Below are 21,420 nucleotides of genomic sequence, written 5' to 3'. Positions count from 1 at the left end.
TTCATGGCAAATTCACTGATGCTTGCAAGACTTCCATACAAATCCGAGGTCAGTGTGTACTATTTGTTTTTGAAATGAAGTTCGTAGCGACAAAGAGTTCCCAAGGTTCACTGAACTTAGCTTGGAGGTTCTGAGACCCATAAAAATCAAGACTCTGGTATGTGTGGAAGTCCAGGGAGAAAACCAGAAGAAAATGTACCATCCTTTAGGGAGGGAAGCTTCTAAGGGATGAACCCTGACAGAGTTGATCAGAAGAATCGTATAGAATAGAAAAGAAAAAGATCAGAGATAAAAATGGAGATGACTTACCAAGTATTTTATTTCCCCATAAGACAAAAATAAAAAGGCACATGATGGAACTGAAATATGATACTTTTAAATGAGAAAAAGTATGTATTTTTGTACAAAAGATGTACTCATTTTGTGGAAGTGATGGCTGAGGGCATTGGCTGGAGCTCAACCAGCTACAAAGATAATTAACAAAATTAGAACCAGATGTAAATCCATGCAGTAAAGACATGAGCTGATACAAACAGCTGGAAATAATATGTGAAAGGGGGTAAACTGCCCTTGTTTAAGGAGTTTATATATCAGTTTTCTAAACTATTCCTCTGCTGAATAAATCATCCCAGAAATACAGATGCACAATGATTATGAAGATAATAAATTATCAAGTGCTAATACACTTTGGGGTAGTAACTGCTCTGCAGACAAGAATGGAGAGAACACCACTATTTCTTTTCTATCTCACCCTATAGGTTTCTGCCCCAGTGTAGCCTCATGTTTTACTGAGACATTTTGTTTGTTGAGAGGACAACTTCGTATGTGTGTCAAAGACAAAAATGCAGTGTGGCTCACCTGTCCAGAATGAAAATATCAATCTTGTTCATGCTGCAAAACATCTGAATATGGGAAATCCCACCCTACCTAGTAGTATGTACTCAGTTAAACAAGGCTATGTAATGTTACATATCCCTTAAAGTTTCTAGCTTTACAAACAAAGAAGCCTGGCTCATGTTTCTGTTCTGCCAGGCCAAAATCCTGTGCAATTCAGGGGTGGGAAGGGAACTGCGTAGGGCTAATGGAAGTGTCCTTAAACTCATCCTGTTCTTTCCAGGGCAAGCGGATTGTCAGTGAGAAACGCACCGAGTGCTTCCCTGGCCCGGGCAGAGTGCCAGATCTCAGTGAAGAGGAGACAGACCACTTGGTGGCTTTCCGCCGGGGGAGAAGGATGCAGATTGCCATCACCATGGATAACAAGGAAAAAGTAAGTGCTTTGTGAATTACTGGACTGCAAAGAATCAGTGGCGTCCACTAGTTTTGCTGGCATGTGAAGTGCCATGGGGACAGATTAGGAGCTAGTCCAGCAACAGGACACTGGGAAAGACTATATGTTAAAAGTGTGGAGTTTATCATCGTAAAACTCTCTGGCTTTTATCACTGTGAAAGGGGAAAGGCTACAATCCCATTTCCCTTCTCTGTGCTCCTAGCTAGAGCTAGCTTGCTTTTAAACGTACAAGGTGAATAAGAAATACCAGATGCTCTTTCAGGAGGGCTGATGAAAGCACTGCCAGATATGTGGCATGAAGCTCACAAATGACCCCTGTCTCCTACTGCCTTCTGTTTGGAGCCATACAACAGATTGTGAGTCCTCTTGACACACTGCACAACTTAAAAGTTAATGGAGCTGGGCAATATTTGCTTCTAAACCCAAGTCCTGCTGCACCTCACCATAGCCTACTGGGTGAGCTGGCTGAACTTTGAAGCATATTTCAAATACCTCTTTGCAAATACCTTCCTCTTTACACACACACAGAGAGGCATGTGATATTTTCCTATTCGAGGGTTTGCAAGATAAGTAGGAATGCCTGCAGCAAACAGGGCCAGTGAAGACTATGAAAGAAAACACTTACTGTGGCTGCCAAACATACCCAGGAGCACTGGGAGACCTGTGCAGCACCCTCTCTGGGACAGCAGCCAGCCATCCGCCAACTGCCCACATGTATCTTCAGCTTCTCCTCCTCCCCAGAGTTTACCTAGACCCTGAAAGCCCACGAGTTCCTTTCTTATAGCTACCAAGCAACTCCCTGAATACCATAAATCTCATATCCTGAGCTCTGTTCTAAAAGTGTGTGGACAGCCCTGGGAAAGGTAATATCTCGTCTCCTTTTACTATAAAACGTGAAATTTGAGGCTGAGTCCACATATCCTATATCCTATGTGTTTTTGGTGATGCCGTGCTTGTATGGATCTCAAAGTGGTTAGACTAAGAGTGTGTGCGAGAGCAGGCCTACAGCTGTGCCAGCTTAAAGCCATGTCTTCCCACACCTTTCTACACAAAACACTGAAGATTTGATGCTTTGAATTGTAGATTGGCAAGGAAAGTGTGATGTTCCTGATGCCTGGCTGGTTTGATTTTGGTGAGTGAGCACAGGTTGTGTCTCAGGTCTTGCTCCTGCAATTTTCAGGTCCCGCTCTGCTGCCATTCATTTAAGCTCACTCATTTAAATTCAATCCCAGTGAATGCAATTGCCTTCATATAGCAGTCCAAGAAACTCATGTAACTGTCATCTCGCCTTTCCTCAACTGTATATAGTCACAGTGGTCTCTTTCACCCAGCTTGGGCTAGAACCCAATCCTGATAATCCCCGGGGAATGCAAACAACTCCATGCTGCTCCTCCTCAGATACCAAAGTTCATTTAAAATCTTTACCCTTTTTTTTTTTTTTCCTCCTTAATCCAAAGCTCAGTTGGTGGAGGGTAGGACCAAAGCCCTGTTACTCTTCTAGCAACAACAGGCTGTGAGGGAGGCCTGCTGGATGCTGACATCTGCAGGGAGAGAGATTGTGTAGAGCCATTCGGGGCCTTCATGCCTTGGTTGAACAAGAAAAGGATCTCTATTGGGAGCACAGGAGAGCCACAGAGGCTTGGTGTAAGTCTAGCTACTAAACAACAGACCAAGGAGTAATGCGTGCCCTCAGTGCTACTTAAGATTGAAAGGAAAGATCAGTTTCACTTGATCACCTGTCTGCTGGCAGGACAGAAAGTCTGGCTCAACAGCAGCCTTGGACTCATGTCACTGACAAGACCCATTTAGCAATAGCATCATGCTTCTTGCTGGCACACACAAAAAAAATGTGCTCTGCTTTCTGTTACTGAGCTTTGCAGCATACCTCTCCCAGCCTCTCAGAAGCTCACAGAGAACAGAAGGGGAGCTTTCAGGGTGCTTTCAGGATCTGTGCACTCTCAGTTTGCACAGGAGGCAGGGAGAAGGCACAGGTGTTTTCAAAGAGCATACTTCCAAGGGCTGGGAAACAGAGGGGTTAGTAGAAATCATTTTAAAAATGGGCTTTTATGGTAGTAATTGTCATTGTTCTTTGCATTCCTCTTAAAATTTAGAAAAAGATATAAAGCTGCATGTTTGAAACTCCAGTTTCCAATACCTGTTACCAATTGGATATGTTTCAGAGTCCAGCTGAGCACAGGAGATTTCTTTGCTTCCATCATTTGCTTGCTTTCATTTCCCTAGAATGATCAAGCCCTGTTCTTCCCTAGCTAATGAAGATGCCTTCTTATTTCCACATTAACTGTGTAACTCCAGCCAACAGCTACTACAGCCAGGGCAGAAACCATCCCTCAGTGTGCAGGCACCTTGCAAGGTGTGACTCAAAGGATGTGGCTGAAAGACAGTTAAGGGTTTGGGTTTCACAGTCACCTCTACAGGCTACTTTCTTCCATCTGCACTTGGTCAACCTTTTCCCAGGATCTGGGAGAGGCAGATGGGGCCTGAAGCAACAGATCACATTGGCACATTGGCATCTCATACATCGTGCTATCTTGGGTTGGTTGAGGCATGTGAGGCTTGGTCTGGCACACCCTGTCATTTCAGCTGTTCCTAAGCTGCATTGAGGATTAGTGTTTTAAACAAGTGCTTCTTTTTGCTGTTTGGGATAGTGCTTGAAAAAATGAAACCAGGCATGGACGCCTCATGTACCATGCCTAAGAGCAATGAGCTTCTCCAAGAGGCACTGGAAGACTGCAATGCAGAGAGAAGGTTAGAATTTGTAACACCCATCCAATGTTTTTGCATCACAGGAAGCAGGACATAGATCATCCCCTGTTCACTTTTCCAAAGCACAAATGATTTTATTGACCTGTTTCACATCTTCCTTCAGCCATCTTTTCTGCAGGCTTAAGAGTCCAGACCTATTTAGACATGTCTGGTGAGGAAGAATTCCAGTGTTTTTGATCACCCTTGTTGCCCTTGTTTGTGTCTTTAAATATATATGTATTATTGTTACTAAATTCTTTTAATACAAGAGGTCCAGAGCTGTACATGGTATTCAAGCTGTGGGCTCATTGTGGATGTACTCAGTAATGCAGTGATGTTTCTAGCTTCTTTTCTGTTCTTGTCCTAACAATTTTGTGTTTCCTTTGCCTTTATTTTTATTTTTTTTTCCTAAAATAATTGAGCTAACATTTTCAGAGAACTAGTCACAATAACACCAAGATTTCATTCCTGAGTGGTAATCGTAATTCAGACTTCACCACTGTGTGTTTGAATATAAGAAGAGGTGTTTTTCTCCATGTGAGTTATTTGGTATTATTGATATTGAATTTCATCTGTAATTTTATGATGCAGGCATTCAATGTCAAGAGATCTTTTGCAGCTCTTTGCTGGCAAATTACATTCTTTGCCCTGGATGATTTAGTATCATCAGCAAACTGTCATCTCTCTATTCAGCTCCTTTTCCAGACCATTTATGAGCATGTTGAGCAACGCATGTTCCAGTGGCACACCCCTGCTAATCTGCTGTGGAAACCGACATTTTCTTGCCACTTTCTGTTTTCTACCCTTTTATTAGTTGTTGATCCCCAAGGAAACTTAATTTTTCTCCCCAAATGAGTCAGCTGCTTGATGGGGCACCGGTGTAGCTGTTGATTCAGACCTCAGCTGAGACCCCCAGTTTGAGGATTAGCTTTCAGTCTCTCTCGCCATCCCAGTGCAGTCCCTTCTTTTGCCTTTTTCCCCTCGTGGCCCAGCTGGTTCCCTGCTCATTCTGGGTTATTTGTGCTCTCCTCACAGAGGCTTGCAATGCCTAGGAGAGGGATCACACCCATCGCTTTCCTTTCAGTAACATCCTGTAGCCTGGCCACTGTCAAATCTAGCCCCTCCTTCCTGCACTTGCTAAATATAACCTATTATAACATTTGAAGACCATCCTTGCTATCCCACATTTTTCTCTATTTTTATTCACGATGAAATCCATTAAGAAGAAGCTAAGCAAACAAACAAAAGACTCCCATTCTCACTACCCTGGGTGCTTCTAGCTAGTGCCACATTGTCAGTCCTATACCACATCACAGCTGGCAGTGCACAGCTGTGGCGAAGGCTGTGCGTAAGAGGAAATGCAAGAAACAAAAAGATGTTTTCATAATTTTCCTTTCCAAAACAGTCCCAGTCCAGGACATATTACTCTGCCATATTGAGCCCTGTTTTTCTCTACCCAGTGAACTAGGTATGATACTTCTGGTAGCACAGAGCTGGGCAGAACAAGTTATCCCATCACTTTGCAGAATACATCAGCCCAATACAGCTGCATGGCCTCCAGTGCTGCTGCTGGCTTGGTGATGCCACATTTAAAACCTTTCTTCCCACCCTGCCTGAATGCCCCTAACTCTCGCCCCATCAGGACTCTTCCTGCACACAGGGACAGGGATAATGCCTAATATTTAGCTCTGTTTTTCCTAAGAAGTCACTCCATGCTCTGGCACTGTTTCAGTGTCATTACTACGTTAGAGATGCAAGCTAGCAGCCCAGGACCAGTGGAGCACAATGATTAATTAGCAGGTTACAGATCATCTTTTAAATGGACAGTAGATACGGCTTCAGAGCTCTTAAATTGTCACTTTATTAACAGTTTCCCAGGATTATATATCAAAAATTACTGTTTTTAATCAAGAGACACAAAAGCTGCTTTTGGGGACTTATGCAGATGTGTCTGATTCCCCCGTGCTTGCAGAGGAAAGGAACCAAAGTTGGGGCAGGAGAAACGCTGCTCTGCACGTGGGAAGTGGGGACAGGCAGAAGGAGTGGCTGAGAAGCCTTTAGCTCCCTTCAGGCATCACAATTAGTAGGCAGATTTTTCAAAAGAGTTGGAAAAAAATTATCCCCTCATGCACTGAGCTAGTTTCAAAAATCCTACCCAGCGGGAGATCTGAGAGCTGGAAAACCAGCTCTAAGCTCTTACAAAAACCTCCTCCTGCAGAAGAAATGTGAGTTCTGGTTACCGTCATGTGCCCAGAGAAGTGGGTACCAGAAGGTTAATTTAACACATCTTGTTAACACTTATTTTTAAAATAAGACGACGGTGAAGTAAATCAGAGACATCAAAGCCTGTCTAGCAAGTTCCCTGCACCATTCTATGGCTGAGAAATCCTTGAATAAATCTTAGGATAAGCAACATAATCTACTCTGTCTAATTCGGATTTTTGCTCCCTCCTCACATCTCTTTCCCTGCTGTGCAGGAACAGTTAAACTATGAGTTGATAATGTCATTGTCATATTTCATAATTTTGGGGGCGGAGAGGAGGAAGGAGGAGAAAAACATGTTTTGCTTCCCTATGGCCTGGGTGTGTCGTAACAGGCTAACAGCAGCTCAGGGGCAGCATGGAGAAAATGCAAAAATCTGCTCCTGAGCCAATACAAAATCAAAGGTAACATATTTTCTTAAACTGCACAGTTCAGACCTGCTTTTCTGGTAGGATAGAACCAGATATTTTTGGTTCTCTCTATTTTCCACAGTGCCTTTTGTGAAGCAAAACCAGAAGCAGACTAAGGAACAAGGCAGCTTGGCTTTGAGGGGAGAGGAGGGGAGTTTAAAAGGATGTAGAGTTAGACAGTGTCCCTGGAACAGAACGATTTATGTTGTGCACTGAAGTGCTGGTGCCCAGAGCAGGACAGCCTCCGGGCTGGCCAGCCACGCAGCAGCTGCGTCTTCCCTTGTCTCGCGAGCTGCAGCACAGTCCTTCCACCAGGCTGTCCAAGTACATTTCCTGGGCGCAGTCTCACTCTTCCCTGCTCCTTGGCAAAGACAGGGCTGAAGACAAGCTGTGCAGGGCTGCAGACAGGCAGAGACACACTGCTCCCCCCGCAGCTTGCAGCTTACGCACACCCTGGCTCAGCGCTCCGGCTGTGCGGATGCTCTGGCTTTCCGGTTCCCATCTTTGGGGACACAATCAGGCATTGTAAAGGGGCCAAGCCAAATCACTTCTTGTGTGAGCTTGCATGAGAAATATGCAGACTCAGATGTAATGATAATCACCCCCAGGCAGCTCTCTGCCTCAGTTTCCCCATGAGCTGTCTTTGGCATTTCCAAGACAAGCAATGCTCCTTTTCTCCTGTCGCTCCTCTTAATCCTCCTGTTTCCTCCAGGGACAGAGGGGCTTCAGCTCTTCTGCAGCAGCTGGTTCCTTTGTGCTCTTTCTAAAATGGACAGTTTATTTTACAGTTGCTTCAAAGGCTAAGCATCCATCTGCACCTTGCTCCCCAGCCAGCCTCCTCAGATAAGCAAAGTTTCCAGCTTTCTGCATTTTTAATCTCTCTATAAATGCAACGTCTCAGTTTAGGGCTGCAGAGCTTTGTTAGATCTCTGGCTGCTAGATCCTTCACATGGGGCTGGAAAAGAAATTGACTTTGAGCCGGGGGTAAGCGGTTTTGGTTACATAAATTTTCACAGCAACGTTTTTGAATACATACTCAGTATTGCCTTTTACTATGTCCTGGCCTGTTGCAAAAAAATGGGGTGGCTTCTCTGGGCACACACCCTTCTTTGCATTTTTTTTTCCCAAACCTTTTTTGACAAATCCTAGGACTATGTAGCTAATGTCTTCCTCATAGCATCAGTTTACACAGCTTCACACCAGTGAGACCAGTGAAGCTGTTGTGTGCCAAGTACAGTGTCAGTGAACGCTGGCTGTAAGGTCATGCTTCCCTCGTGCCTCAGATTTAGCACACATGCATGACCCCGTAAAAGACTGCTTGCTGCTGTGGGGTGAGTTCATCCATTCTCCAGCTCCCACAGCGTATGTGCAAACAGGCTGCAGGGGGGATGAGTTGCATTAGGAGGCTGGGTAGAGCTGGAAGGTGTGGAGACAAGTATCCCAGGTTTCCAGCATCCAGCCCTGTCATGCTGGGTAAAGCCTGGGGATAGAATATAATTGGAATAAAAGTCCTCTTTCCAGCCTGGGTTGGACCTCACTGCACTGACTCTTTCTCGAATGGCTGACCTGGCAGTTTGTGCTGTGACTTCCCTCTTTGTTTTTCAGTTTTGCCTGGCTGTGCAAAACAAGAGCACGATAATCTCAGCCCCACACACCCCCCAGCCCCATAGCGGTTCAGCAGGAGGGGAACTTGGGGATGCCTCAGCTTTGCTGGGTGCGAGGGGGGGCCCGCCAGGGCTGCAGCACATCGAGGCCTCGCTGCGAGCTGGCAGCGTTTATGCAAAGCGGCCCCAGGGCTGCCATGTACGGCTACAAAACAGGGGAGAGGCCTCTGTAATAAATGTTGTGCCGCTTGGCAGCCGCTGTGCTGCAATGTCACATGCTGCGGCAGCGGCTGGATGGGAGCAGGAGCCTCTCTCGAGAAGGCAAACACCCCCGGCCCCAAGGGCTGCCGCAGCGTGGAGACCAGGCCGGTGCCTTTCTGTCATCTCCCCCATACGTGCTCCTTATCCTGGAGCAACAGCAAGCAGCCCTCCCAGTGGCACTCTGGCTATTATTTAATCAGGGCAGAAAGCCTTTCATAGGAGATTATGCTCTGCAGGCTGCATTTTGCTAAGAGCTGCTATGATCCCAACCCAGCCTTGGCTGTGGCAGTATCACCAGGGCCATACAGGGGCCAAGAGCTGCCTAGTCTACAGCATGCCTTGTGTTTAGTGTTTGTAGTTCATTAAGACAGAGAGGCTAATTTTCACCTCCTGCCAGGCTGAGGGATGTCAACACTAGAGCAGAGCTTGCCAGTCTTGCTAGATTAGAGAGCTGGGCAATTACCAACTGTATGATGTTTAACAAGAGCAAGTTCCAGATTCTGCACCTGGGACAGGGCAGCCCTGGGTATACGTACAGACTGGGGGATGAGGGGCTGGAGAGCAGCCCCACAGAGAGGGATCTGGGGGTTTTGGTCAATAGCAAGTTGAATCTGAGCCAGCAGTGTGCCCTGGCAGCCAGGAGGGCCAACCATATCCTGGGGTGTATCAGGCACGACATCGCTAATCGGTCAAGGGAAGGGATTGTCCTGCTCTGCATTGCCTGCTGCAGCCTCACCTCGAGCACTGTTTGCAGTTTGGGCACCATGGTATAAGGACATAAAATTTACAGTGTCCAAAGGAGGGCTACAGAGATGGTTAAGAGTCTAGACGGGAAGACATGTGAGGAGCAGCTGAGGTCCCTTGGTTTGTCCAGCCCAGAGAAGAGCAGACTGAGTGGAGGCCTCATGGCGGCCTGCAGCTCCCTCATGAGGGGAGCGGAGAGGCAGGCGCTGAGCTCTGCTCTGGGGACAGCGACAGGACCTGAGGGGACGGCATGGAGCTGGGACAGGGGAGGGTCAGGCTGGGGGTTAGGGAAAGGCTCTGCATCCAGAGGGTGGTCAAGCACTGGGACAGGCTCCCCAGGGATTTGGTCATGGCACTAAGCTGTCAGAGTTCAAAAAGCTTTTGGACAACACTATATGAGTTTTGGGTGGTCCTGTGTGGAGCCAGGAGTTGGACCTGATGATACTTGCTGGTCCCTTCCAACTCAGGATATTCTGTGATTCTATAAATCTGGTGGCAGTGTGGCTAAACTCAGTAGATGAGGGGATGGATTCTGGTAGAGCAGCTTGGTGTTTTACAGGAACAAAAAAAATCTCTCCCATCATTACCATGGTGGCTTTTAGCTGCATCTCACATGGACTCCCAGCTCTTGTACTGTTGGATCATAAACAGGGTCTTGGGTCCAAATCTGTAAAGGTACATAAAATTTGGTCTTCCTCAGAAGAACTGGGACTGTAGAGGTCACTTCTCTATCTCTGGCTTGGGAGGAAGAGTGACTTGTAGGAATGCGTCCCTTTTTCTTGTTTTTCTTCTTACATTCCTTACTTTTCAGCCTCTCTTTTCCATATCAGTTTGATTCAGAGTCCCAGGAACCACTCTCTCTTCTTTTGATGATTTTTTCTGGGCAGCTCTAATATGTCATGATGGGCGTGAACTCCTCAGCCAGGAGTCCTTGGCTAATCCCTGAAATAATTCCTGTGTCTGTGCCCTTGCAGGCAGAGGAGAGAAGAACAGCAGAGAAGAGGAGATCAGACAGTGACAGAGGCCCAGAAAGTGAGCACAGCCGGAAGGTGAGTAAGGCCCAATGTCCCTTTTAAGGGACTCTTGTTTTGGGAAAGAAAACCAGCAGGATGTACCTCCCTGTCAATAAGAGTTGCCTTCATGCTAAAACAAGCCGCAGTGTGCTCTGATGTGGTCCCCACTGCTTATCCTTCTCCTCATCCAAAGCTTTGCTGAGCAGCTAACACACCTAAGGCATGGTAAGGCTTGAAAGCCAGCTTCTGCAGAAGGGACCTGCTCATCACACCTTGTTGTGGCCGCTCATGTCCCTAGAACAGCAGTGGGAATGTCGGGATGCACACCTACGCATGCGCAAAAGCACAGCCCTAGCTGTTTTCTCTCCCAGAAAACGTTTGCTTGTGGGTTGAAAAGTCTCAGGCCTCATTAGCTACAGCTCCTCACTTCAACAGAAGCTGAGTAGGATGAAGGTAAATTAAAGCACAGGCCTTCCCACTGACTGTTTAATGCAAACCCTGGAGGACATGCTGGCTCCCCTGAGCCTGCAGATGCTCTTAATTAATGGAGCACAAATTGAATAGACCCACCTCAACATGATTCATTAAGAGGACACAGATGGGCTCGTAACCGTTAATTCCAGCTGAGCCCCCCAGAGCAGAACGGGGCAAAAGGATGGCCTTGCAGTCCAGTTAACCACAGCTGTGCCCCAGCCAAGGTGAGGAGGGGGTGGAGGGTCAGGAACTAGCTCCCCCTGCTTGATAGGCCCTACAGCTACATCTGCATCTACTCACAGGAAAACATGGACATCAGCCTCAGTCTTTTCCTTACTTTTGGCTTCCCTTTTTCTAAGGGTCAAGGCGATGGACCGGAGCACATCTCCCTTATCCTCTGACTCTGGAGTTTGAACCCTTCTCTCACCAACTGTGTGCTGCCCAGCTCTTGTGTGCCCCCGTCTTGGGACACATCAAGATCTATTGTGTCAGGACCTGCTGTGCCTTGCTGGCTCTGGAGCTCCAGAGCATCTCTAGACCTCTTGTCTAACCCAAGGACCAGTGGTTGCACTGGCAGGTCCTGCCTTTCTGCAGATCCCATCTCGCCATTCTCAGGGATGCAGTCTTAGGTCCCCCAGCTCCTGCCAGCTAAGAAATGGAGGAGCAATTACCACCACCCCAACTCCAGCCCACGCAGGTGGATTTCCTTGGCAACAGGGCTTTCAGTCGCTCTTTGCCTGCTGCTCTGCTTTTATCAGCAGCGCAACACTGAGGAGTTAATTCACATATGGGGAAGGAGTGAGGGTGGCTGGCATGGAAGGGCTCATGTATGAAGTGATGAATTACCCACCGGTAATTAACACCCCAGGACTCAGCTCTGCACTAAGCTGTTTGTTGCACAGTGTTACCTGACAACACAGTGTGGTCAGCTGGCTTCTATTTCTATCACATCCATTAACCTGGTGGCTCGGTTACCCACCTCTCCCTGTTCACATGCTTTGCTACAGCTTCACAGAGCTCCAACGCCTCTGAACTACCTTTTCATTAAGCTTTACATGTTTGAACAGTGGGAGCCCTTAACTGGTTTATTATGAGGAGTAATAAACAAAGAGGATGAAAGCAATGAAGGTGAAGAGCCCCTTCACTGTGAGGATGCTGCTCTTGGCACCCCACAGCCCTGTGGGCCCTGGCGCAGGGTTGGCAGCAGCCCTGGGCTCTTGTGGATGCCTGGTGGTCACAAAAGTCTCTTCCTTCTTGGCCCTGTCAGTGAGAAGGATTTCCTAGGCATAATCCTGATTTCAGTGTATTCAGGTGGGGGGATTCACGTGCCTGGTGCATCTTCTATGAGAATTCAACCTCTCAGAAATGGGAAATGTTGCAGGCACTCCAGGAACTAGCTATATGCCATAAGTAAACCATGGTAGAGTGTCTGTTCTAGGAAAAATTGGGAAGATTTGGTTGTGAAACCTATAAGAGACCAGGAACACGGTAAGTGAAAGCCACGGCTAATTGATGCCTACAGTTAAAGTGACTGCAAGTGCAAATGGGTGAATCAATCCTGTGGCCACCTGAACACAGAATTACAGCGGTGTGTTTTAAAAGTATGTGGTTAGGTACTGAATGAAAACTGATGTCTTTCCTGCCTGCTCCCCAGATCAGGAGGGTACTTATTGTTGCAGGAACCCAGAAACATTGCAGTTCAGGTCAGAGAAATAGAAGTGAAGCCCCATCTCTTTAAGACAACAGGAATGTTCAGGGTTTTAGTCTGACAGATTTTAATCCTTAGAAATGTAATGCTGTTCGTGTTAGCCTGGACAAAGTGGAACAACTATTCAGAAATATGTTGTCACAAATTATCCTTCTCATAGTTGAATATTCCTGGGAGGTAAGAGTTGCTAGTTCTGATTTGACCATGGGTTCACAATGTGGCTCTGAGCAAGCTGTATAACTTCTTCCCGCCTCAGTTTCCCTCTTCATAAAGTCAATGAAATGTTACCACCCCTGGGACTGGCATATTCAGGCTGTGGGTAAAAAAGAGCCCTTCTGTGTCTATGCTGCTTTATGGAGGCAGAAGCTCATGTCGCTTTGACCTGTTTTCAAACATTACTGAGCATTTATGGTGGTGACATGACAGAGTATGCTGAATGCAGACGTTTCAGACATTTACCAAGCGTGTCTTTTGCCTCAGACATTTAACAAGTGGGTCTTTTACCTCCACTAGGAGAGTGGGAAGTCACTCCAGAAGAGCCCTGGAGACCTGAGTTTCCCCATGACGGGACGGGAACGCTCTGAGTACATACGCTGGAAGAGGGAGCGAGATCAGATCGACCTGGAGCGACTGGCACGTCACAAGAACTCCAAGGGCGAGTGGCGACGGGCTTGGGATGTGGAGAAGTCAGAGCACATGTAGGTCCTCCAGTGTCCTGGGGTGGTTTGTCTGCAGCAGGCCATTTAAAGCCAGTGATAAGACCTTGTGCAGATGTTCACTGTTTATCCAATCCTATGCTGTCATCTGCCTCTCCCTGACTAAATCCATATCGCTACCTCTTTCTCCTGACCATGCCTGTCAGTGGGACCAGATACCAGAGCAATTCTCATCTTTTCTTTCTGACATGAGGTCTCCTACCCTGACAGGAGATATTTTGTGCTGAGAAGGATTGCCTGCCTTTGGTCCTATCGGGACAAGGACTGAGGGAGGGAGGGGAGCATGAATTGTTCAGTCTGCATCCAGAGGGTTCTCACCATCTTCACATGGACAGGTCCAGTGACAGGAGGGTGCAGGTGCTCTTCTTGAAACAGGAATGGACAAACTTGTGTTGCTAGCCCACAGCACAACCCCACTTGTTTTTCCTTTTCAATCACAGGATGGGCCAACGTGCTTAAATCCTCCTCACCTCACGAACTCATCCCTTGTAGGCATTGTGGTGTGAGGGCCACCTATACAGCACAGGGGAAATGCTGGGGATGGTAACATGGGAGAGTTCTTAATGGGGTCTGACATTTCCCTTTTAAACATTGCACCTCTAATGGTGCTTGTCTAGCTGGATCACAGTGTCTAGAAAGCTTTGGAGAATGATGAGCACCTGCAGCAGGATAGGGTTTTGATAGGGTGCAGAGTTAGGGGATGGGTTTGCTGATAAAAGAGTTTATACAAGGCAGGAGGATGGGACAACCTTTGGTCTGAAAAGTAGGGCTGAATATGTAGATTTTCAGTCAGTGAGACCCCAACTGACAGAAGTGAATTAACTTCAGTGGATGCTGAGTATTGCTGGCAAGACAGCTCTGAGCCCTACTGTTCTCCTGTTTATCCATTTAAAAGAGAAAAACCATAATATTCAACAAGCAGGATTAGAAACCATCCAAACAAGTCTGATCCACAGGTCTGATTTGAGATGACAAGTCCTGAAGCTACTTCAGATAGTAGCTAGAAGCTTGGGAAGCTGCATGTGAGCTTTGTACAGTTACACTACAGGGATCTATAGGTTTTAAGGATGTTCATAGAATTAAATACATATATATAGGTACTGATATAAAGGTTTTAGAGGTTCTCCTTTGGGGTAGAATTGCCTCACAGCCTCATTTCTCCTGGTTAGTGCATGCAGTTTCAGCTTCAGCTGACAAACCTGCACTTACTTGCCAGTGGGCAGGTGCAGAAGGGCCGATGGCTGGAACTTGCATCGTCTCAAGGTCTCCTGCCCACGCTTTTGCACACTGGAGGAGAATGGTCAGGTCTGACAATGCCTGTTTTTAACCTGCAGGTTTGAAGAGGACTTTGTTAAGGATGGGGAGCCAGCCTTGGATAATCCCAGCAATAAGAAAGGTTGGCAAGGGACACCTAGATTCTGTCCTGACGCTAGTGAATGCTGATCGTGCGAATCCCAGTGCCACAGCTGTCGTGGCTGTCAGTTGTGAAACTCTGCTTTCCTGGGCAAATGCCTCTGCGCGCAGTGTTGGGGTCTCAGCCCTCTCTGCTTTGCAGAGTGCTCAGGGGATGGGATTTGAGCATCTGGGTGCTAGTGCTTTTTACCTTCCCAGGGAGAGCAGTGGCACGGGTTCTATAACCTTTTATGACACAATATGGAGGCTCAGTACTGCCTCCTTTCCCAAACAGTGGTTTGAGAGGCAATCCTATTCCAGAGCACATCATCTCTGATCCCTGTGGCACATGCTGGCTTCTTTACTAGCATAAGTCCATCACGACTCCTGTTTCTCAGGAGATGGACTGGCAGAACAAAGCTTTCCCTTGCAACACCCTATTTGAACGCCAGGCTCTCTGCTACCTGTCCATTACAGAGCCTCACTCACTTTTGTGCGTGCTTTGCTTTGTCCTTTTAGGGGGAAGAAACGCAAGGAAATTCCAGCACAGGTCCTTTCCTCCCAATGGGAGAGGTGAGTAAACCACATGATTCAGTCCTGTCATCCCACTCAATGTCAGCACCTTCTCTATACCCTCACGGAAAGAGTTCTCTCCAGGCACTCTGACAGACTTGGAATGCCTGTTGGACACATATCATGTGGCTGCTTTCCTAGCCTTGTGATAAGGTCTGTGCTCTGTGTCAAGGGAGAACAAAAACAGCCTCCCAAGAACAGCACAAGGGAGACCGAGTCCAAAGAATAAGTTGTAAATCCATGATTGGAATTTTTCATAGAAAATGCAGAAGAAACACCCCTAAATTCTCACTTTGTACTCATTGCTTCAGAAAGTACACATATAGTAGGCATATAGCTTCAGAAGCTTCCCCTTCCAGAGGTACTTCCCAGTGATATGGGGATTTTAGCCCTTTCAGTAGTCCGTCAGACAGTTCTGCCTGCGTTTGCATGGTCTTTCCAACCTGTCTTCTAGGTGGAGGACAGCACAGCGTGAATGTGAACAATCCCGGTCCCAAAGCAATGAGCAGCCGAGCCAAAGGAAAGGACAGACTGACCGGCAGAGCCAGAAGGTAAAGGTGCTGGCAGTAGTGCCACAAACTAGCAGTTAATTTAGTGGCATTTGTGGCTTCTGTGGAGTGCATCATCACTGTACCAACCTGGTGCATTAACTCTGCAGAGTAGCCGGGGAGATAGAGAGGCACCATTACTCTGGGACCAGATTTGGGTAGCACTGGCACATGCCACAGGAGGCTTTTGGATGCATCTTATCTAACTTCCAGGCATTGCTGATATGGCGAACCAGCCTCCAAAAATAGTTCTTAGCTGATCCAGTAGTAATTAGGATTGAGGGTACAGTACAGGTGTCTTTTCTTCATTTAAAAAAATCTTAAAGATCCCTAACCTGGTGAGGAGGGAAGTGGCCTGTTCCTGCCAGCTGTGGGCAGCACACAGCAATATATTAATTTTCACTGAAGCAATTTCAGAATATCAGCAAAACTAAGTGCATTTTACAGGTTCGCCCACATCCTCCCAGGGGCCCCCTTCCCCTGCTGCTCTCTGTAATTAAATTTCAGTGCAGTCTCCAGGTTCCTGGAGCCACACTATCTAACAGTTTAATAACAGTGATCATACAGCATTGCCATGCCCCTTAAATAGGCAACAAAAGGATGAAGGGTTGATTGCATACCCCAAGCCTCTTCATTTATCCAGAACAAAAAAACATTCCAGTAGCCTTTAATGTTAGCATTCTTCTACCATCCAGATCAGTTATGACCACACAGTAAAAAAGGTGCACAAACTGATACGTGTTTTATAGGAGTACTCACAGCATTACCCAGAAGACATTAACTGGTTGGAGGTCAGCTGCTGCTTGCTGCTACTTGGTTGAAATTAAGGGTGGGAGACAGGGTCTGTGCATGCAGAATTCTGCTGTCAGGATAGTATTAGGTCTAATGTGCAGAGCCTGACACTATATCAAGCCTGGAGTGTTTTTTAATGTCGCTTTTGTCTCCAGTGACTGTGCTTTGAGGAAATGCACCTCAGCAGCCACATCTCTCAGCTAGTTACGTTCTGAATTGGGAATCTACTTAAAGCATAAAGATAGGTTGTCCTCTGTCTTTCTAAGTCCCGTTAGTTAATCATACTTTTCACAATTTAATTTAATTCTGAGAAAATGATGAAGAATAGTATCAGCAGCATGCAAATAATCAGGTTAGCTTTGTTTGGAAGTTACATTCAACCCCTTTCCATTCTTCAGCTCCAACCCCAACAACATGTGCTTTGGAAAGAAAAGCTGCTGAGCTGTGCTCAAGCTTGCTCTTCCCCAGACAGTGACTGCAGCACTAGGGAACTACAGCAGTTCCCAGAGGATGTGCAAGATGGGCTTTATGTTGTTACTTTCTGTGAATACCCTAGACTGCTTCAGACTGCAGGCTGGATGTGGCTCTTCACAACCATGAAGAACACAGTGACTTTGCACAGTTCTGCCCTGTCTGAACATGCCAACCCAATCAGGCCCAAACCAAACTCTCAGACCTCAACAGCAGCCCTCGGGGGCAAGTGTGGTTCAGAGGTTTGCTGCCAAAATTTGTTTTTATTGTGATAAACACACAAGAATTACTTCAACAGTGGCACTGGAGAAGAGAAACAGAAGGAAAAAATGCATCCACCCAATAATAAATATAAGTTAAATGGCAAGTATCAATTGAGCAGATACTGCTACCCTTACACTAGTAGTAAGATTTTTAACAGCGACAAATGATCTAGGCTTTAGGTCATCATCCTTTTTGAAAGATAACACTTATGGTATACAGCTTTCCTAAAGTCACACACCAGTTTTGGGATAAAGTGGATTCAAACGGAAGGTTACTAATGCAGAATTGCTTCTAGATCCCTCTGAACTTATCTGGATCAGTTATCATCTATTGTCCAGGTGTCCTCCAGGCTAATTAGAGAACACTATTTCCTGAGACACCTTTTCTTTGGACTTTGATCCATCTGTTCTTTTAAAATAAATGCATATCTAGTGCTGTGTCTTCTGCTTTGAAAAGGGTTCAGAGAGCTGATTGCTGCAGAGCAGATTGAGTCTCATTGTGGGGCACATGCTTGGTGTTCCCAAGGGCTGGAAGAAATTGCACAGAACAGGGGCATTGTGGTTTCCCTGTCAGCGTTTGCTGGGAACTTGAGTTACACTCACTGCAAATATACTTCCTTTTTCATCCTTTCTGCTGGGATCTTCTTGTTTTTCTGCTTTTCAGGGTTTGGTTGGAAAGCACAGAAAGGAGCTTTGTATCATAGCGTATCTGATTTATTCTGGTCACACCTTCAACTGTTGGCCATGCTCATCTTATCTCACCATGAGAGCTGGGATGCATCTCTGGGCCCTTCTTGGGTGTAGAAAGTGTGGGATCAGTGAGTTTGCTCAGCCAGATGAAGCACACCCCTGGCCCTGCCCTCTCTTTTCTCCTAAGCGGCAGAATATAAGGAAAGACTTCAGAAAATATGATGTTAGAAGGATTTGATGACAAGATAAGCCTCATGCCTTTCCAATGTTTAATCTTAAAGTTTAATCCTAATACAGTCATTTTCTGCTCTGAGGACATTTTAGCTGTACAGATTAGATGTGTATAGTTGGTTAAATATGTGCCGGGAGAACACTAAATGAAAGAGCTGTGTTGATTTTGTGTGGCGCCTTGGAAAGGACAAAGAGTTTGTTGCTTCCCTTTTATAGGCAAAGCAGACAGATACATCACGCAACGATCTGCTCCCTCCTTGCCACAGCCTGCGGGTCAAACAGCTTCACCCAGATTCTGCCTCGGGTTCCATCTCTGCACCAGTCAGACCCCAGGGAAGGGATGGGAGCCTGCCCACTGCCCTGTCTCCATCTCCTTTCCTCCTCTTCAGCAAAGACTTATGCCCCAAAGCGTGCCTGTGACAGACAGATGCTGACTGGTTTCCAGAAATCACCGCAGGGTCCTGAGACGTTTCTTTCTCCTTCTGTGCTGCGTTCTCAGAACCATGCTCAGAAGGAATGCCTTGGCGAGCTGTCTTATGGCAGAAATTCAAAGAAATAATTGTGGGCTGGGACTCTGACTGGCCAGCTTGGTGTGCTGTTTGACGACATCTTGTTGAGCTGCCCCTCGCTAGTTGTAGTTTCTTCTCACAGTGGTCTCTGTTTGAATTTTTAGCTCCAGAGCTTGGCTAGGTTATTGAAGGCAACCTCCTCCCTGCCAGCGGCTAGGACAGCTATTTCATCATTTCAGACTGCAGAAGGCTGTACATGGGTATTGACACTTTTAACTGCTGTAATAATACAGTATTATTCTGATTATTCCCTTGCTTTTCTCACACTGCCCCCACCCATTTAACAAGAGGTTTATTGCAGTGGGTGTTGCAGACTTAAGCTCCCTTATGCCTCACACATCCCTGCTTGAAGAACACGAGAGCCAAGGCCCACCAGCGAGGTCAGCCAGTTTAAAGTGACAGCTGTCTCTGGGATCCGTTCTTTGCCTGGGAAGAGGGGAAGCTCAGCTGGCCAGATTGCACAGCAAGATTTAGCACCTTCTATTGGGAGACCCAAAAGGTGTGCATCAGAGAGGATGCCTGGCTTGTCTTGGGCATCCACAGCCTGTTACTTCTGTCACAACAGACCAGGAAGGTACATTTTCCAGTACATTTGTGCCTCCAGTGCAGAGGCTTGGAGGCATTTTAGGGCATCTAACTCCTCTAGGGCTGCTGGGTTTAGTCAGGATATTATTCATACCCATTTAAAGGCTTTAAGGCCCCAGAATGGCTGGTGCTGGCATCCTGTTTAGATGCCTAAATTATCTTGCTGATGAAATTATAAAATCTCATGTACTATTGTCTCCACAGAGACGATGATTCTTTTTCTTTTTTCTCATTTTATTCAACAATGAAATAATTCATCATACTCTTCCCTGACCATCTTCCATTAGAAATGGGGCTAGAAGGTTGCTTGATTTATTTTTTTAATTCTTGTTTGCCCTTTCAGTACTTCTCACGTATCAGCTGCCAGCATGGAAAGTCATGGTTCATTTAAAACTACAAAGAAGTATCTTAAACACTACTGAGATGAGTAGCTGGAGCATGGAGTCATGCCCTAAAGTCCTTACCTTCACCTGTCGACCTTGGAAAATTAGGGGCAAGAGGAAGCCAAGCATTCATCTGCTGCAGCATGGCCACCTCCCTCAGCACCATCCTGCCAGAATTATTTCAGAGTAGCTCTCCTGCCCATCCATCTCACCTCATGGACTTCTGCTGCTTCTGCATCCTCTGTTGACCTGGAAGGGGTCCCGTCTGGCCATGTAACCTTGTCTCTGAAACTGGAGGAGCATCCTTTCTTCCCCTGCTTCTCTTTGGGAAGATCCATTCCTGAGGCCTTTCTTCTCATTTCAGAAAGGCTCAGGGTGCTTTACGGGTACTGATTATTCCTTACCTCCGCTCCTATCTGCCCTTTACCACTTGCCAACTTCTCTCCCATTTAAGTCCAAGCGACTCAACAGCAGTGGTAAGAGCCATTTGGATCATGATGTCTGGTGGTAACTTCTGGCTGCACCTTGTCCCCAAAAGAATTTGGAGCCACGTTGCTGTGTGAGAACATCCCAGGGATAGCACTAGCTATGCTAAGGAACGTGTTGAGTATATTTGTTGCGTGTCAGCGATTAGTAACGCACTCTGGTGTGTTAGCAGTAATGATGGGGGGGAGGAACACATCAGGCTGAGGTGTTGATTATTTCAGAATTGCTGTCTAGCTAGTTTTGGCTATCTTTAGACCTGTGGGGGCGGTCTGTTCTGGGCTGGCTCTGCAGGAGCCATGCAGTGGCTGAGTAGGCAGAGCAGGGTGAGGCAGAAACCTGCAGTCAGCACGTCATTCCTCTGCTTAGACATTTATCTGGGGAAAGTGGTCAGTAGACCCACCAACACTGATGCTGCATGCAGACGGAATTGGTGACAAGGGCAGCCCATGCCCAAATTTAACACTATTGACTCTGTGTGATGGGCTCTGCCTGTACAGCCCAACTTTCAAGGCTCTTGCAGGGTACTGCTGAAAATACACCAGTGCTGGGGGCCCTTTTGCAGTGTGAGTTGGCACAGCCAGTGGCAGGGACTTACCCTGTATTCAGGACAAGACCTTGTTGGCTGTGCTCTGGGTGCTGGGTCACAACTGCCCCTAAACCTTAAAGCACGGCTCCAAGCTGCTTCATCGCCAGGCTTATTGAGGACAGCATACCCAGCTCCACACCCTCAGAGAGCCTTCAGGTGCTTGCAAATGCAACTTGCTCCTGCCCTAGGGACTTTGCTGAGTGTGAAGTAGCTCGATGTGATTCTACATTGGAGGCTGTGATGGTAATTCCCACACAATTTTCACAAGGGCACGTGGGGTCGCCTTAACAGTGCACTTTTGCCTCTGGAAATGCCTGACTCTGCAGTCACCTTAATGTGTGTTTTCATTTCTTGTATCTTGGCCTACATTTGCCAACTGAAGAGGCCAGTGAGCCCAGCAGAGTCTGTCTAGAGAGGAATTAAATCTCGCACACCTTTGCACACTTATTTTAAGAGTTTGTGGCAGGGATGACATATATATATATATATACACATCTATGTGTGTGCACGTGTGACACAATTCACCAGGCACACGTACGAGAAGGGAAGGGTATCTAAGGCCTGTCCTGCCTTGTAGCTCTGCATGGACAAATTCAGATCTACATTCA

General features: G+C 46.7%; 1 protein-coding gene across 2 annotated transcripts in view; it reads left to right on the top strand.

The window, feature by feature from the left end:
* The window catches only part of CCDC9B (coiled-coil domain containing 9B), a 49,798-nt gene that overhangs the window by 15,164 nt on the left and 13,214 nt on the right, over positions 1-21,420 (top strand). For both annotated transcript variants that reach the window (XM_068683649.1, XM_068683651.1), the window contains 6 exons: positions 1,118-1,267; positions 10,307-10,381; positions 13,041-13,225; positions 14,578-14,639; positions 15,155-15,208; positions 15,663-15,759. In XM_068683649.1, coding sequence (XP_068539750.1) covers positions 1,118-1,267; positions 10,307-10,381; positions 13,041-13,225; positions 14,578-14,639; positions 15,155-15,208; positions 15,663-15,759 — 623 coding nt within the window. The remainder of the gene's footprint in view (positions 1-1,117; positions 1,268-10,306; positions 10,382-13,040; positions 13,226-14,577; positions 14,640-15,154; positions 15,209-15,662; positions 15,760-21,420) is intronic.

The sequence above is a fragment of the Anas acuta genome, chromosome 5 (assembly GCF_963932015.1).
Source record: "Anas acuta chromosome 5, bAnaAcu1.1, whole genome shotgun sequence".
In the NCBI taxonomy this organism is placed as follows: Eukaryota; Metazoa; Chordata; class Aves; order Anseriformes; family Anatidae; genus Anas; species Anas acuta.
The sequence above is the reverse complement of the archived record's forward strand: the minus strand, read 5'-3'. Positions and strand labels throughout refer to the sequence as shown.